Source organism: Crinia signifera, chromosome 4 (assembly GCF_055691185.1).
Source record: "Crinia signifera chromosome 4, ASM5569118v1, whole genome shotgun sequence".
Lineage (NCBI taxonomy): Eukaryota > Metazoa > Chordata > Amphibia > Anura > Myobatrachidae > Crinia > Crinia signifera.
Window position 1 is genome coordinate 161,640,102 of NC_139220.1, and position 16,289 is coordinate 161,656,390.

A 16,289-nucleotide genomic window follows, 5' to 3' on the forward strand; every position below is an offset into this window, starting at 1 on the left:
CTTTGCATACAATGATAAAAGAATACCTCACCCTGATGTGTGGTTGCGGTGGGCTATGACTTAAGTGGTAAGCTCTGCGGCACCACCGCAGAAGGTTTGGGGTAGAAGTCCCGGTATGAAAGTGCAAGTGCGTCCTATCTATCAAATCTGATTATTTTATTTTACTTCATGGGCTGCACTCTTCTACATTAAATTAATTTACTGCTTTTTTCTCGGTAAAATTATATTTATTACAAGTGATTTGGAAAGGGCCTGTCCCAAAAAAAGATTCTTTGGTATAAAATGTTCCAAAAAAACCCCAGAAATAAATTATTAGCTTGTTCAAAGCAATTCCTCAAAAACTGAGAATATTGGGGTTTATTCTAGTTCACTCTTTCTGACAAATTCCTTCTTAGATGGATAAAACCATGTGCACTGCAGGGGGGGCAGATGTAAAATGTGCAGAGAGAATTTGATTTGGGTTAGTTATTTTGTTTCTGTGCAGGGTAAATACTGGCTGCTTTATTTTTACACTGCAATATAGATCTCACTTTGAAGTAAAACCCCACCCAAATCTAATTCTCCCAGCACATGTCACATCTGCTCCACCTGCAGTGCACATGGTTTTGTCCATCTAAGAAGGATTTTGTCAGAAAGAGTGAACTAGAATAACCCCCATTGTGTACTAGATAACCAACTTATTTGATATATATTTTACTCCCTGACTAATAAAGTTAGTGCAGATATTCATATGTAATACCCCTCCCTATGTATATATATAGTATTGTATAACCCTGCTATGTATGTGCTGTTATGTACTAATGCCACTGGACTGTAGATGCACCATATACTGTGCATATATGGAGGGACATCCCTTAAGACTTTCAGATGGAACATGCCCAGTGGTGTGAACATGGAGGGACTATACTATTTTATTTGCGGTTGGGGGAGAGAAAAAATACTGTGACTGAGGATGCCCCTGAGAGTGTTCAATAAAGTTGGGGAGTGCGTGTGCTGCAGAAAAAAACAGTTGACCAGTACAGAGAGAGAGAGAGATTTTTCTAGAAGGAGGAAGTGTGCAGCTGGGGGAGAGCTTTAGACCCTGGGTACCTGTGTGAGTGGTGGTGAGTGGATAGCCGCCCCAAAAAAAGGCAGGCTTATATATTTTGTGACCAGCCCATCTGTCAGCAAACCCCTTCCCTGCATGCTCCCAACCACGCATTGTATGACTAAACAGCAGCCCAGGCATATATATAGAGAGAGGGGGAGACAGACTATTAAAACAGAAGTAACCACATCCCAGTCTCCCTACAGTGTATTGAGGGGACATCCCTGCATGTGAGGGTGCAGAGTTAGTGTCACCACTGCCAGCTGATTCCTAGACAGAGTGTATACCACAGAAGGTGGTAAAGGATATTATACTCCTTGCTTTTTAACTATTACATACCCGGATCAGGAGAGTTAAACCCGGTGCAGGAGCCAGGGGACACCTCGCTGACCATCCTTTAGCAAGTGAGCATCTATTTGTGCAGACAGTGTATGGTATATGTTAAAGTTCCCACTACAAGCAGCTAAACCCGGCGACGCAGCCTGGGGAAGCTAGTGCAGGAACAGTACCGCTATAAAGACACTAGTGCCGGAGAATTTGTGCGTAGAGCATATTATTATCATTGGCATCAGGAGTAAGGAGATAGAGGCCGTAGTCACGGTAACAGAGATACAAGACCAGCTGCATAGGAAGAAACTAAGTTAGTCCGGTAACGATTTTGGATTATGACACCGAGCTAAACCCGGTTCTACCAGAGCCAGGGGACGCTGAGTCTAGACTGCATCCAAATAGGAACTATCCTGAATAAACTTGGGTTATTGCTACAACGGCACTATATAGATGTTATTTTGAACCAGTATAACACTGCCAGGGATAATTCTGACCTACCATTGGTGCATCCCTACCATTGTTGCATCCCCAGTATATACCTCTCCAAGGAAACTATTCCTGCTTACCAGAAGCGAGAACCTGAATGGATTGTACGGATTGGCAGGCAGACTTTATAACCTTGAATGCCTAAGGGATCATCTATAAGGAACAGGGGGAGCATATTTATTGAAAGTACCAGTGATTAGATTATTGCGCAATAATAGTTAAGTATTATAGAGGTTATTAGCATTCATACATTGTAAAGGTATAGTGTCTTCTACCTTAATGGGGAACCACAAATACGGTATATGACTATAAGGGTGACATTCTATGCTATGCGCTAAATGCGCATGTTTATTTCGCACACTATATCGCCGCAAATCGCATTTTTCTAACTCGCACTTTTCAGTCCAAATTCGATTATTTAATGTGATGCGCATTTGAGGCTGAAAAGTGCGAAGAGTTGCGATTTGCGGCGAATTTTAGTCATAAAAAAGTGCGATTTTTAGTATAAAAAAAGTGCGATTTTTAGTCCGAAAAACGCGCCATTTCTTCCGCTGGTCATGTGCGAGTTTTGGACCAACCGGAGTGCGATTTACAAACCTGTCTCCGCATGACTAAGAACCCCCAAACCTATTGGCCCACCTATGTCCCCTCCATTATGCATCACACCCCCTATATAAAGGGGCATTGGCGCCATTTCACTCTTTGATAGGAAGTAAGGAGCATGGAGAGGAGCAGTGGAAGCGTTTGTGCAGGAAGAGGAGTTGGTGGCAGAGGAACCAGTGGCAGAGGGAGCACTGGCAGAGGAACCAGTGGCAGAGGGAGCACTGGCAGAGGGAGCACTGGCAGAGGGAGCACTGGCAGAGGGAGCACTGGCAGCAGCCAGACAAGTGGGAGAGGCAGCAGTGTGGCAGGCAGCATGGCCACAGCAAGGCCAGCCTCAGCTCAGACCCTGGCCGTCCAGCCCCAGCAGGAGGAGGTGGAGGATCCGCTGGCATCCCCATCCTACAGCCAAGCCCTAGACCATACCCCACACCAGCTGCAGGAGGGCCACATGTCAGAGGTGGAGGAAGATGCTGGTGAGGAGGAGGAAGACACTGCCATGGAGGAGGAGGAGGGTGACATGGCTGGTGCAGAAAATGAGGAGGAGGAGGAGGTGGTAGCTGGTCGCACCAAAAGTGGCCGCATGGTCAGGTTTTCCTATGAGGAAAATGTGGCACTTGTGAGGGCTATCATGCCAGTGTACGAGAGGCTGCTTGGCAAAAGCAACTACAAAACCACTGCCCAGCGCAAGCGCGCTATATGGAAGGACATCACCCAGGCGGTGAACGCTGTGAGTAATCACAAGCGCCTGGTGAGCAATGTGAAGAAGCGCTTCAACGATATAAAACGCCAGTTGAAGCATAAAATGGCCCTGGAGATGGAGGAGGCCACCAGGACTGGAGGAGGAAGCCCCACCACTGTCAGCTACAATGCATATGAGGTGAAGCTGAAGCGCATCATCCCCCCTGAGGTCCTGCCTGGGATGCATGTGGCGGATACCGACAGGGCCCAAACGCCACCGCGAGCTGGTAAGTGTGACCCCATGCAAACTGTAACATACATGCCAATGTATTATACCTGTAATGTGCACTTGTATTGTTATGCTTTGTAAAGTGCTGCTGTGGAACTACATAGCCCAGCAAGGTCATGCACAAGAAAATGGCTGCTCCTGCTTTGAAATTGCTGATAATGCTGGCCCTTGTAGTTCCACAACTAATCTGAATGATTAAAAGTGTACCATTCTTTGCAGCAGACTAACATGTATGTGTACAAAAACCCTGTGGTGTAATGGAGGTTTAGCTGGCATGCCTACAAACCACCGAATATCCTATAGTTGTCATGTGTACACTAGTTTACTACTAAGTCTGAAATGAAAGATTGGCCTGAAAACTAAACAAAGGGTTGTCCAGATATAATGCTGCCCTTTTCTATCTGGTATTGTCCATTATTGTGAATTCACTGCATGTTTTCTGAAAATGCATCTCCATTGCAAGGTCCATAATGCCTGGCCATCTTTCCTTGTACAGATTGTCCGTCCCGAAGTGCTGCAGCATCTAAGAGAAGAAGGCCCGTTGCTGCAGAATCTGTGGAAGCAGGTAAATGACTAAACAACACCCCATTACACATACAGTACACACACCCATGTCACATCAACAAGATCTCACACTACATTCTGCTCCTGCTGCTACATTGCAACGGACATGAGTGTAATCTGAGCTAGGCATGTGACATATTAATAGTGTCATTGTTGCATGCAGTATCGGGGTACATGTGTAAGTGCATAACACCCCTAGGTATGGGCGTCAGCCATCTATAGGCCTATGTAAAACAGTATAGAGGACAGTGTGGCCTATATATGCATGAGTACTTACCTCTTCTCTGTATCCACAGGTGCTATACAACTAGGGTCAAACCAAACAGATTCTTCAATACTGGTGCTAGACGAAATGGACATCATTCTTGATCCGGTCGACACCTTTGCGGCAGAGGAAGAAATGCCGGGCTCGTCCCAGAGTGATCTTCCCCCAAGTGGGGTGCCACCCAACCCACCCCCAACCACCCAGCAACCCCATACACCAGCTACTGCTTCCCAAGTAGCTAACTCCTTGGTGAATTTCAAGGACAAGCAGCTTGAATTCATGGCCTCCCAAAGCCTCCAAATGGGAAATATACAGGGGTACATGCGTGACACCTTCCTGCAGTTGCGCAAAATGGCCCGTAGTGTAAGGGTAGCTGTAGGCACTCAAGTGCGCATTGCCAACAGTCTTGACAGCCGTTTTGCAGAACTAACTTCTGCAATACGTGAGCAGAATAGCCATATTGGGAGCCTGGCACAAAGTCTTACAGCCCTAACCCACACATGCACAGCGCAGACCAATGCCCTCCTAGCTATGCAGGCACAAATACAGCAGCAGCAGGAAGGCAATGTGGGAGGTGGCACTACCTCAACCCTCAGCAGTGTCTCCAGCACCCCAATAAGTGTCTCCCCCACTTCCCCACCCCGTCGTAGTGTGAGGACCCGTGGTGGGCTTAGTTCCGCCTCGAAAAGTGGTGTAGGGCTGCCTGATGCTGGCCGAAGGTAGCTGCTAAATCAGTGTTTCTACATTAAAAAAGGCCAACTATCTGTCTACATGGCCCCACAGTTTGTATTTTGCACATGTTACATTGCAGAATGGTTTACTTCATAACAAGTAAAATTTGCAAACCGCATTCCATTGTGTTTGTGTCTTTTTCTCTATATAAATTAATGTGTGATTTATAACATATTGTAATGGTATATGACTATGGGATTGCAATAAAGTAGTGTGGTATAACTCCTTGGCTGCCAAAGGTTATGGATGTACATTTTCCAGCAGGCTCTGACACTCATGGTTTGGACTGTAATGGTTGTAGTGTGTCAGGGCATGCTGGAACATGTAGTTCCACAACACCAGTGAGCCATGTTTCACAGAAAACTTAATTGTTACATGGACCAAGAGTACTTAGAAGGTAGATATCAGCAAGGGATAGGTCAGCACCACCATGTGCATCTGTTGTGGACTGGTGTTAGGTTAAATATGGGTGGAAAGCGGTGGTACTGGTCAATTATTTATTAATGAGTACACTTCCAACACTGGTACATTTTGGAGTACAGGCCACATGTGCTTACCAGAAAAGCTACGCCTGGTGATGTATGTCTGCAACAACTTCTTTATAGCAAGTAACAGTACAGTACAATTCTTAGACAAAGTGGCCTGTGATAGCACCAAGGCCCATGAGGTCACAGACTGAGTGGAGGCTGTGGACAAATAGTAGAGGGCACACATTCATTATTGCTGGACAGACACTACATAGTTGGCACCCACAAAATGGGCACAAGCATCTCTCACCTGCTCATATAACTCCGACAGGGTAATGGGGTTCAGCGTAACCATCCCCACAACCTGTTGGTCCGACAGGTAGTCCAGGTACAGGTGAGCACCATACATACGTGGGGTACCCAGTAGTGGGGGGGGCAACCAGCATCTTTTGCCCACCTTCCTCCCTCCTGCGTTTGCCCTCCAATTGGGACACATGACAGATAACCAATTTTAAAATAGTCATACAAATCTACATGAATTAAACCCTCACAGGTGTCCTTATTAATGTTGGGGTTAAGGTAGGGGGGTTTGGGATTGATAATGAAGGCACCTGTGTTGAAATTAACCATGTGCGCACTTGACCAAAATGAGGTGTGTGCAAATGCGCCAAACAGAACCAGGTCTGAAAAAAGTGCGATAAATAGACACCGCAAAAGTGCGATTTGCAAATGCGCATAGCATTAAATAAGCGGTTTGTATAGTTTTGCATTGGAAAACATCTGGATGCGATAAAAGTGCGAATTAATCTCGCACTTTTGTTCCGCATACCTTTACGCACAAAATATGCGATTTCTGTCCCTTAACGCATCACGTTAAATTGGCGATTTCGCAGAAAAATGCGATATCGCCATTTTGTGGTCTAAATAACGCCAAAAACAGAAAATCGCATAGCATAGAATGTCACCCTAAGTGTTATTGTAGAAGGATGAAACCTTGTCCCAGAGCCAGTAACTTGTAATGTTGTGAAGGGAGGGTGTGAGAAATACCTATATATTAATATATATCTGTTACAAAGACGTACCAGTTGGTGTATTATACCCCAGTATTTGTAATTTAGTAGGTTGTGTTAATAAATTGTTCAAGTGCTCAACAACCGGTGGCATTATTATGGGTGATTCCCCAAGCTCACCCAGATAGCTTGCGACTACTATCAAGATATCGGAAATTGCTATTCCGCAAAACCGACACAGCTTGGGGTGGAGGCACTACATAACCATATCAACTGCGCTATAGAAGAAAACGGCGTTACACATATCCATATTTAGTTATTTGTGTTTTTCTGTTTTCACCTCACCTAATCATATAACTTCTTTCTTTTTACCCGTATACCCTATTTGATCATTATTTCTTATTTTTTGTAAGAATATCCTTATGTCTATCCCATGCAAGTTTAAATTGCTCTAATGTCTTAGCCTTTACACCTCTGATAGGAGGCTATTCCACTTGTCCACTACCCTTTATGTGAGGTAATTTTCCTCAGATTTCCCCTGAACCTACCTCCCTCCAGTTTCAGTGCATGTACTCCTTGTCACGACCACCAGGTCAGCTACCCTAGCTCTCTGTGCTGTCCTAAGCGCACAGACCTCTGACAGGTTAACTCCTGCCCTGGCGCTCACCTCCACTGCTGATTCCCATGCTGGCTGTCTGGGTTCCGTCGCCTTGTCACCACCAGGTGACAGTGGTGGTGTGCAGTCTTATGCCATGCGGGGTCTGGGCGGCGTGAGGTATGAGCCGCCATGATGGGTCCGCGTCAGGTCAGGCCTCTGGCTGGACACGCCAGCTGCAGCGCCTCCATGCACAAACACTGCTGGCTGGTTTCTGTCGCTGCATCCGGCGGCGGCCATCATTTGGGATCCTTAAGCCTATGCTGCACGGCTCATTCTGTGAGGTTACCGACGCGTCCAATCATCTTGCAGCTCACCCTTCAAATACTGACTTGCCAGGCAAGACCGGCAGTCAGTACAATGATGTCCAATCGCACACATCATTGATCCTTCCTGGCTATCTTTAGTTTCCTCTACAGACCCTGCGCTTCTGGTGAAGTCTTCTCCCATCTCCTGCTGATCATTTACTGCTACCATTTCATCACGGAACCCGCTGCCGCCTATACGGATAGGACAAGGTTAACCCCCCGGGGTAATATCTTCTTCTTCATTCCTGACGGTTATTCTCTGTGGTCATCCCTGGTCCTGCAGCTACGATCATACTCAGCACAGATTCATCTGGACTTCATCTTTCTAATCCTTCATCCAATCATCCAATCCTTCAACCAATCTTCCAATCCTTCATCCAATCATCCAATCCTTCAACCAATCATCCAATCCTTCATCCAATCCTTCAACCAATCATCCAATCCTTCATCCAACTATCCAATCGTTCAACCAATCATCCAATCCTTCATCCAATCCTTCAACCAATCATGCTATTCTTCATCCAATCATCCAATCCTTCAACCAATCATCCAATCCTTCTTTCAATCATTCAATCATCCAATCTTACAGTCATTCAATTATTCAATTTATTAATCATCTCCAAAGTTCTTCAATAAGCATTGTATATTATTGACTTTACTATTTATCAGAACCTACAGTTTATCAATGTGTCATCATTCATTTCCTGTACCACAGTATCTTTATTAAATAAGGTTTTATTTTATCCGATTGCTTCACTCCCTTCTGTCGTTCATGCAACAGCCCTACATCAAAGCACCCAGCCTCCGTTACACTCCAGCGGGTGCTACACGAAACGTGACACTCCTGTTCTAATACTTTCTTCAATTGAAACTATCCCTCCTGGAGCTTGATATATTTATATGTAGTATATCCCCCTTTGCCTTCTCTGCTCCAAACTATACATATTGAGCTTTTTTTAGTCTTCCTGGGTAAGTTTTGTGATGTAGGCCATGTACCATTTTAGTTGCCCTTTTTTGTACCATCTACAATGAATGGGCAGCCTGTGATTGGCTGAGTGCTCTCTCAGCCAGTCAGCCAATAACAGACTGCCCATTCATTGTGTGGGCTTTTTTTTACTAATGACAGCTCCCGGCTACCTCTGCCCTGCTCTACGTTACTACCGCCTCGGTGTCAGTGTCCTCCGCAGCGTCCCCTTCCCACTGCCTCTGCCCTACTAGCAGCGTTCCCCGCCCGCCAACTCGATGTCCTCCGCCCCCCTGATCCCTCCACCTTGCAGCTCCCCAGGAGTTGCATATGATACATTGCATGCGATGTATCATATGCAAAACTTGGCACATCAAGTGACTAATTGTGTGTCCCCCTCCCGGGGAGCTGCAGGGGAAATCAGGTCCGACTTGTCATCAGATTGATGACATGGTTTAAACTGTCGACAGACACCAGGTCAACAAGCTCAAACTGTCAACCGGTTCACAATGTCAACATCTGAAAAGTTACTATGTGAAATACTTGTATTGTATTCTGAGATTTCTGATGGGTAGGGAGTAGGTACTAATGAGAGGATTAAGGTTGGGGATAACAAGAATAATACTCACTCGAATGCTTACTAATCACAGATCTGCACTTGAAATCACCTTTAGGACCCAGAAGATGATGTTGAATCCACTGCAGCCACCAGAAAAAGGTAAGATACCAGGATACAGTTCATCATAATAACATATAATATGGGTAGACATGATGAATGGTGACATGGCCACTGTTGACATGTTGAGCATGCTAATTTCTGTCCAGATGATACCATACTTCATTAAGCACCTTTGGGATGACCTAGGGTACAGACTGCAAACCAACCCTTATGACCACACACACACACAGGCACCTGGCTTGGGTGAAGCTCCCTGGGCTGCATGATGCAAATGAAGCAGTCATATTCCAAAATCTTATGAAAAGCTATCCCAAAATGTGGGTACTCGTTCCATATTTTTGCCGTAAGATGCATACAGTAAGCACTTATGTTTAGATTCCCACATTTGTCTACTGTATATACAGTATTTATTTTCTCATGTACTGTTCATTATATTTTGTGCTAACCAAATAGTGCAAAAATACTAACCCTCGGGTCACTTCTATATGTGTGTACATTCTTGGTGAAATGGGCAGGCAGCTGACACTCGGCGCCCACGTCACTGAGCATTTACCATAGGAACGCCAAGTGGTTTCATGGGAACGCCCATGAAATGCTGGGTATTCCAATGGGCGAGTACCCCATACAGTAATTTACTAGGCATACTTGGTTTACTTTCCCTTTAAACCATGACACTCATGAATAAAACTGATTCTGTGGCCGGCTTAATTCAAGCCTGCATTTCACCTGGATTTAATTAGCTGTGCAATTCATGAGTGTCACAGTTTAAAGAGATAGTATGGTAAGCCTGAAACATACACATAGGGGGTTATTCTGGTTGATTCGCAAGGCTGCCAATTTTTCAGCCTTGCGAGTCCACCAACTTCACATGCAGGGCATGTGAATTGATGTTACACTGTAACATCTATTCACAGCCTGGTGCGAAGCGCCCCATCATTCAATGGTCGCAAACCATCAAATGATGATGAAGGCTCAAGCATATGTAAGGTTGCCTCAGAGAAACCTTACAGATGCATGTCTGCTCCGGGGGAAGTAGGCGGGCAGCTGACATCTGGTGATGTCAGCTGCCCCCCTCCCCCCGTCTGTCTGTCATACCTCATTAACATGAGAATGCCCAGCATTTCATATAAGGGATACTCAACCATAGGGGAAAACCAGCCTGCCAAGGCTACAAAATCGGGTGCCAATGCTGGCGTTTATTCGCCATGGGAAAAGCACCTCGCACTCTTCGCAATTAACCACTTTGGTGGTATGCCACAGCAGGCTGATCCAAAAAATTTCCAGGCATACCATCAGTATGGAGGCATGCGCCAGTGGTGCCTTCAGCTGTGCACCACTGGCACACCACCTCTAGGGACCCCCCTCCTGTCCAGCTCCCCTGCCGTTTCCCTCACTACCATTCATACCTGCCCAGGTAGGTTTGTCCTACCCCAGAAAAATCCACCACTCAAGGGGTTGATAGGATCTACCCCTTTAAGTGAAACATTTTGAGTGGAGAAATAGGGGCCTATCTAGGGTTAACAGGATAAATTGGAACTCTTAGTACAGGTGCCCCCACATGGAGAGTATTTGACTAGTGATTCGATGCGCGCTCCCGTGCACATAACATTGCATAGCACAAAATGTATGTGCTGCCCTTACTTTCTGGACTAGATCGCATCTAGTTGAAAACAAACGCTGCTTTAGTACATCGCATGCATTTAGAACTAGATGTGATCTAGTCCAAAATGCACGGTGCACATCGCACCATGTGTGGCCACCTTAAGCCACATTGTACAAAGCCCCACACGCTTAAGAGCATTCATTGACAGATTAATACTTTCCTTGGAGGTAACCTGCTAAGTGAGCATTTTGTCCCATAGCCAGATCCAGGATAGTTTACATAATACATGTTTATGTGTGTTAATTATATACTAACGCTAAAAACAACAGTGACCAATTATAGACAGAATAAAATACTTGAGAGCATGAGCTTATTAAGTAAAAATGCATGTCTGCTTTATGTCTGCTGTTTAATATCTCCGCTGTCTAGTAGCATTTTCCTTGTAGGGAGTTGTAGGATTCCTGCCACAGCTATTCAAATATCATGTGTAGTAGGCAGGAGGACTGGAAGTCTCAATGTGTTATTCCACAGCGTCAGCTTGTCTTCTACCTTATGAAGAATTTATACAATTCTAGCTTTTCCATTAATGGAGCATTTCCAGCAACACTGTATAAACCTGTCACATAAAAAAGAAACCTGCGGCTTTCCTGGGCCATCTAAGAGCATCAGTAATAAAAGGATTTACAGATATGTGCTCACATTTAATGTATTTTCTAATTATAGAATATAAGAATTTACCATTACACTTAAAAGTCATATGCAGTTCGAGTTAGAGCAATGTTTCATTGAATGTGCACACTTACTGTCATTACATATGCAAATATTTATTTAGTATAATGGTTATCACAACCTAATAATACTCCAGTTCCTTATCAACGGCAATCAGTATAATAACATTCAGTAAACCACAAGATCCTGCAGGGGGCTCCCCTATCCCATTCAAACAAAGATCTTATTACTGTATTCCCTAACCTAGATTCTCAGGGCGCAGCTGGAGGTTGGATAAGGTCACCGAGTTCCTGTTTTAAAAAAAATAAACAATACCTCTCGCTGTACAGTTGTTTGTACTCAAAGGTCTTCTTAACCTTGTTTAAAATTTACATTACTGCAGAAAAATGCAGATGTCTGTTTACATGTTATGGTTATTAGATTTATATAATCTACTGTATTATATTTCTTAATAATTACAATATTTATGTCCAGTGACACAAGTTATAAACTAGTACTACAGTACAGCCAGTTATAGTTTCCGTTTATCTTGATACTGTATATAGAATACCAACTGTAGTGTGAGTTCAGCAAGATTTCATGGCAATATAATATCTTACACACTGCGGTACGTAGGAATCACCAGCATGTGCATCTAATAAAGCACTGGAAGTGAAAACATGAATATTTTTCTATTTATTCAAATGAAGCTACTCATCTATACATATTTTAAAGCTGCCAGCTCATTTGACATATCCAAATGGATGGTTTCCATGGTTTCCTGTATTCCTAGATCAGACAGAACAGAGGGGGAGGGGATTCTCTGTGTAGTTCGGGAAAGAAATAATGACAATGTATATGTGTTGGTCAGTCACAGCTGTGCTTTTCATCGCTGGCAGAGAAGGAACAGAGCAATACACAGAGTGAGACCAGCATCCTACGACATACTTATTCATTCTTAATTCTTCTTACTGTAATACATTGCAAAAAAAATAATAATATATATATATATATATATATAAATATATATATATATATATATACCGTGTTTCCCCGATAATAAGACACTCAAAAAAGACCATAGGTCTTATTTTCGGGGGAGGGCTTATTTTAATAGACCCAGTGCCCCAGTGCTCCTTTAAAACATGCCCCATTGCTCCTTTAAAAAATGCCCCAGTGCTCCTTTAAAAAAATGCCCCACTGCTCCTTTAAAAAAATGCCCCACTGCTCCTTTAAAACATGCCCCAGTCCACCATCTCAAAATTGAACCAAGTCATCCATCTTCCACATGCCCCCACATTCTTGATGACCCCAAACCTGTTTGTTTACCGGAACTCCGTACGGTACGGTATTGATGGCCCCAAAACATCCGTCGGCGCTGTGTTCTGCACAGGCTGTACTGTTCAGCAGCCGTGTGATGTGCGCGGCGTGATGTGCGCGGCGTGACGTCATGCCGCGCCTACCGCAATGCGTCCCTGGGAACGGGAGCCGCGGTATTACCGTACAGGCGAGGTGAGCGGGGCTGAGCGGGGCTGAGCAGGGCTACACTTTAACAACTGTAAAAAAATCTATGGGAAATTTCATAGGTCTTATTTTCGGGGGAGGGCTTATTTTGGACAAATGTTCCAAATCTGGGGTAGGGCTTATTATCGGGGTAGGTCTAATTATCGGGGTAACACGGTATATTTATCAATAATAACATTTTTGAGATTCCACTATTTTCAGGTTGGCTTTTCCCAAAGCCGATTGGGTCCTATTCAGAATACATTATTGCCAGTGTAGCAATTAGTACATACTGTAGTATATTTAATATAGTACATGTAATATAGAAGCACAACATAATTAAATTCCCCAATTTAAAGCTTACAAAAAGTTAAATAAAATGATTGCATGAATACAGCTTGCGAACTTAGTCTATGCAAAGAACTGTAGGTACATGGCTTGCAATATATTAGTAGTAATACAGTGACTGTAAATAGGTGAAATTTCCTTACAAAAGGAGGGAAAGGGATTATTAGTGTGAGATACAATAGAGGATTTATCCAGTGTAAGCCTAATGAGTATGACAAGCTCATTGCACTTGATGAGTCCTACTATACTTGCCATACTTAGGTCAGTAACTATTATCAAGTAACTGGTGAAACAGATGTCATTTAACATTTTCTAGATTGCAGACAGACAGAAGTGCCTCTTAAACATGATGGAGCATATTTTATAAAGATGTAAAAAGCTGCTATGCAATACTCCATTATCTTTTATATAAAACAGTTTATTTTGCTCTTTATGCCATAATTTATACAGTACAGTAGAACACCCTTTAAGGTATCACAAAAGCAAGGAGTGTAGAACATGAAATACTATATAACTAGTAATGAAGAAGGCACCACATTGTAAAGATACATGACCAAAAAGGCATATAAATGCTCTCTTTTTACCTTTCAATTGTTTGACTGTTTCTTCCCATCCGTTGCCTCCCTCTTTTGGCCTCCATTGCAAATGTACATATATAAGTAAACAAATAAATACATATAGGGTAGTATGTTTGAAAAATATAATGATGATACACTAATAAAAAGAAGTATATAGTGTTACTCTCCATAAAAGATGGTATTCAGTTAATTTACTTTAAAATCACCTCCTGTGGTTTGTAGTCTAGTATGGTACTCACACTATGGGGGGTATTCAATCTTCTGCTGCTATTCCCAATGGGGAAAATAGCGGCGGGGCCCTATTCAATGCTGTCTTTCCCAACAGCATTGAACAGGAATCTCGGCAGAACGGGCCCAACTTTAGAAGCAGTTCTGGTGAGATTGTTGAGCTCACAACCGCAGATCGACATTCCACAGCAAATCTCATGGCCATGTCCCCTTTTCAGCATTCGACAGATGGCACATTGAATCCCGCCTGCCGATTCACAGTGGAGCCAGCCGAGAACGGGACAGGGTCATGGCTGTCAGGCCAGCTTAACAGTCGTGACCCAGGATTGGATATCCCCCTAATTCTTAGTGTTTGGGTATGTGTTCTATTCACATAAAGGTTTGTTTATGTGATGTAGAACCTCCCATTTATACGATCACCATTTGCTCAGTAACACATCCAACAATGCTTACATGTATTCTTACATCAGGTCCTCATATACTGTAGCAGTTTCTTTGGTTATTCACTGGTAAAATAGACACCTCTCTATCAACTATACAGTAATTGACAGGAAAAAACAGTCAAACCAAAATAGTCAGCTTTACGAATTGAGCTAATGGATATTAGAATATGGCTATAATGTGTGCATATAAAAATCTACTGGAACATTCTAAAAGTGAGATACATTAATATTCTAGAGCAGGGGTCCTCAGCTATATTGCTCTGGGACCCCATCAGACAATAAAAATGACAGGACCCCAGCAAGTGACTGCAGAAGGCCATCACGTCACATGTGTAGTCAGCAGACAGCACATACATGGCAGCATTGTGTAGGCACAAAAGGATAAGAGGAGTGTACAATAACAGACAATTCAACAGATTTCCAGACTCCTTGAATCACTGACTGAGATTAGAAAAGTCATCAGTCTGATGGTCAGCAAGATGGAGTCGCGACCCCATGCTGAGCACTCGGGACCAACTTTGGAGTCAGGACCTACAGTTTGAGAACCACTGTCCTAACTGTTAACTTAATGATAAAATATTCCTCCTCCATATATAAGTGATCGTCTCTGTCAGTTGGCAGTTGATAGTAAAGCAACTCACATGGTTTATTGTGGTTTTGGTGCTCTTTACCTAGAACGGCGCCCATCGCGACCATCGCGACCATCGAATGCACTAAAAAACGGGTGCGATGCGATGCCCGCGATGGCCGCGATTTCCCATAGGGACCAATGTTAAAAGTGAGATTGGACGCGATTTTAGTGTTCAATGCCTCAGTGACCGCAATTTTTACATAGGAAACAATGTTAAATGGGCTACAGAGCCCAAATAGTCACCGTGAAGTCTGAAATGGCCCCCACAATTGTTAACGCCACCCCACGATCAACGTCAACCCGAAGCGTGGCGAGCGCAGCGAGCCCACGAGGGGCGGCGGTACGCGTCCTCCGACCTTTTCATACCCCCACTATCCACGTCGGCGTGGAGTTGAGAATAGAATAGTGTGGCGAGCGCAGCGAGCCACCGAGCCCGAAGCGTGGCGAGCGCAGCGCGCCCCGCGAGGGGACGCGGATACCTTCACAGTTATACGCGTCCCCTCGCGGGCTTCCCAGGTGTCCATGGCGACGCGGACACCTGTGAAGCCCGCGAAGGGATGCATTTACCTGTGAAGGTATCCGCGTCCCCTCGCGGGGCTTGCTGCGCTCGCCACGCTTCGGGCACGGTGGCTCGATGCGCTCGCCACACTATTCTATTCTCAACTCCACGCCGACGTGGATAGTGGGGGTATGAAAAGGTCGGAGGATGCGTACCGCGGGCTCGCTACGCTCGCCACGCTTCGGGTTGACGTTGATCGTGGGGTGGCGTTAACAATTGTGGGGGCCATTTCACAGTTCAAGGGCACTATTAGGGCTCTGTGGCCCATTTAACATTGTTTCCTATGGCCAAATCGCGGGCATTGAGGCATTTAACAGTAAAATCGCGTCCAATCACAGTTTTAACATTGATCCCTATGGGAAAATCGCGGGCATCGTGGGCATCGCGTCGCACCCGTTTTTTATGTACCCGCGATGCCCGTGATTTTTTACCCCCGACGCCCGCGATGCCAATCGCGGGCGCCGTTCTAGGTAAAGAGTACCGTGTTTTTCTTGTGTATTATAAGATTAGAGCCAATCTACAAGAGCTGATGTCATATTTGGAATCAGTACCATATAATTACCCCAGAATT

General features: G+C 44.4%; 1 protein-coding gene across 1 annotated transcript; it reads left to right on the top strand.

Annotated features, from left to right (window-relative positions):
- The first annotated feature begins 3,268 nt into the window (after positions 1 to 3,268).
- LOC146072453 (uncharacterized) lies at positions 3,269 to 5,152 on the top strand. The gene is made up of 3 exons (XM_083179689.1): positions 3,269 to 3,471; positions 3,970 to 4,038; positions 4,334 to 5,152. The coding sequence occupies exons 1-3, from the start codon at positions 3,309 to 3,311 to the stop codon at positions 5,023 to 5,025; spliced, it is 924 nt and encodes a 307-aa protein (XP_083035815.1). The 5' UTR covers positions 3,269 to 3,308; the 3' UTR covers positions 5,026 to 5,152.
- The last annotated feature ends 11,137 nt before the right edge of the window (positions 5,153 to 16,289 follow it).

Excerpts from the sequence above, each read along its gene's own strand:
- LOC146072453 (XM_083179689.1), top strand. The coding sequence starts at position 3,309 with ATGGCCCTGGAGATGGAGGAGGCCACCAGGACTGGAGGAGGAAGCCCC. Across the intron at positions 3,472-3,969 it reads CCAAACGCCACCGCGAGCTG|ATTGTCCGTCCCGAAGTGCT; the intron begins GTAAGTGTGACC and ends TTCCTTGTACAG. Across the intron at positions 4,039-4,333 it reads TGCAGAATCTGTGGAAGCAG|GTGCTATACAACTAGGGTCA; the intron begins GTAAATGACTAA and ends CTGTATCCACAG.